General features: G+C 51.3%; 1 protein-coding gene across 1 annotated transcript in view; it reads left to right on the top strand.

Moving 5' to 3' along the window:
* LOC119104786 (elongin-B-like) overlaps window positions 1–446 on the top strand; it is a 7078-nt gene extending 6632 nt beyond the window's left edge. Inside the window, exon 4 of the mRNA XM_037228509.1 lies at window positions 425–446. Within this exon, the coding sequence (XP_037084404.1) occupies window positions 425–446 (22 nt within the window). The remainder of the gene's footprint in view (window positions 1–424) is intronic.

Below are 446 nucleotides of genomic sequence, written 5' to 3'. Positions count from 1 at the left end.
GAGTTTGGTGACCAGGCAAATCGCCTTTATTTGAAATATCAGACAATACCATGAACACGAAGAACACGAAGAGCCCAAAGGTGATTCATAAGTAACAAGACTCGTAAAAAGCCGAGTGAACATGCGCGGCACGCAGGTGAAGGAACTGTTTAAGGCACCAGGGTAAACCTGGTGCCTTAGACCTGGTGAGTTGGTGCCGTAAACCTGGTGAGCTGGTTCCGTAAACCTGGTGAGCTTCTAATCAATGTTAGAAGCTCATTGGTGCGTTAGGTACTGTACCTATTAACGGTCGTGGGGTTTGTTGGTCAGTTCATAGCGCGTAGATGTACTGTCAATGGGGCTGGGACTCGCTCGTGCAAACTTACCCTCCCCCCGTCGCAAACCCTGGCTACGCCCCTGACCCTCACCCCCTCCGCCCGTGTAGCATGGATGACTGCCACTTGTGA

This window comes from Pollicipes pollicipes, unplaced genomic scaffold (genome assembly GCF_011947565.3).
Source record: "Pollicipes pollicipes isolate AB1234 unplaced genomic scaffold, Ppol_2.1 Scaffold_6052;HRSCAF=7182_pilon_pilon_pilon, whole genome shotgun sequence".
Taxonomy (NCBI): domain Eukaryota; kingdom Metazoa; phylum Arthropoda; class Thecostraca; order Pollicipedomorpha; family Pollicipedidae; genus Pollicipes; species Pollicipes pollicipes.
Note: the sequence above shows the minus strand (reverse complement) of the source record. Positions and strands in the feature narration are given on the sequence as shown.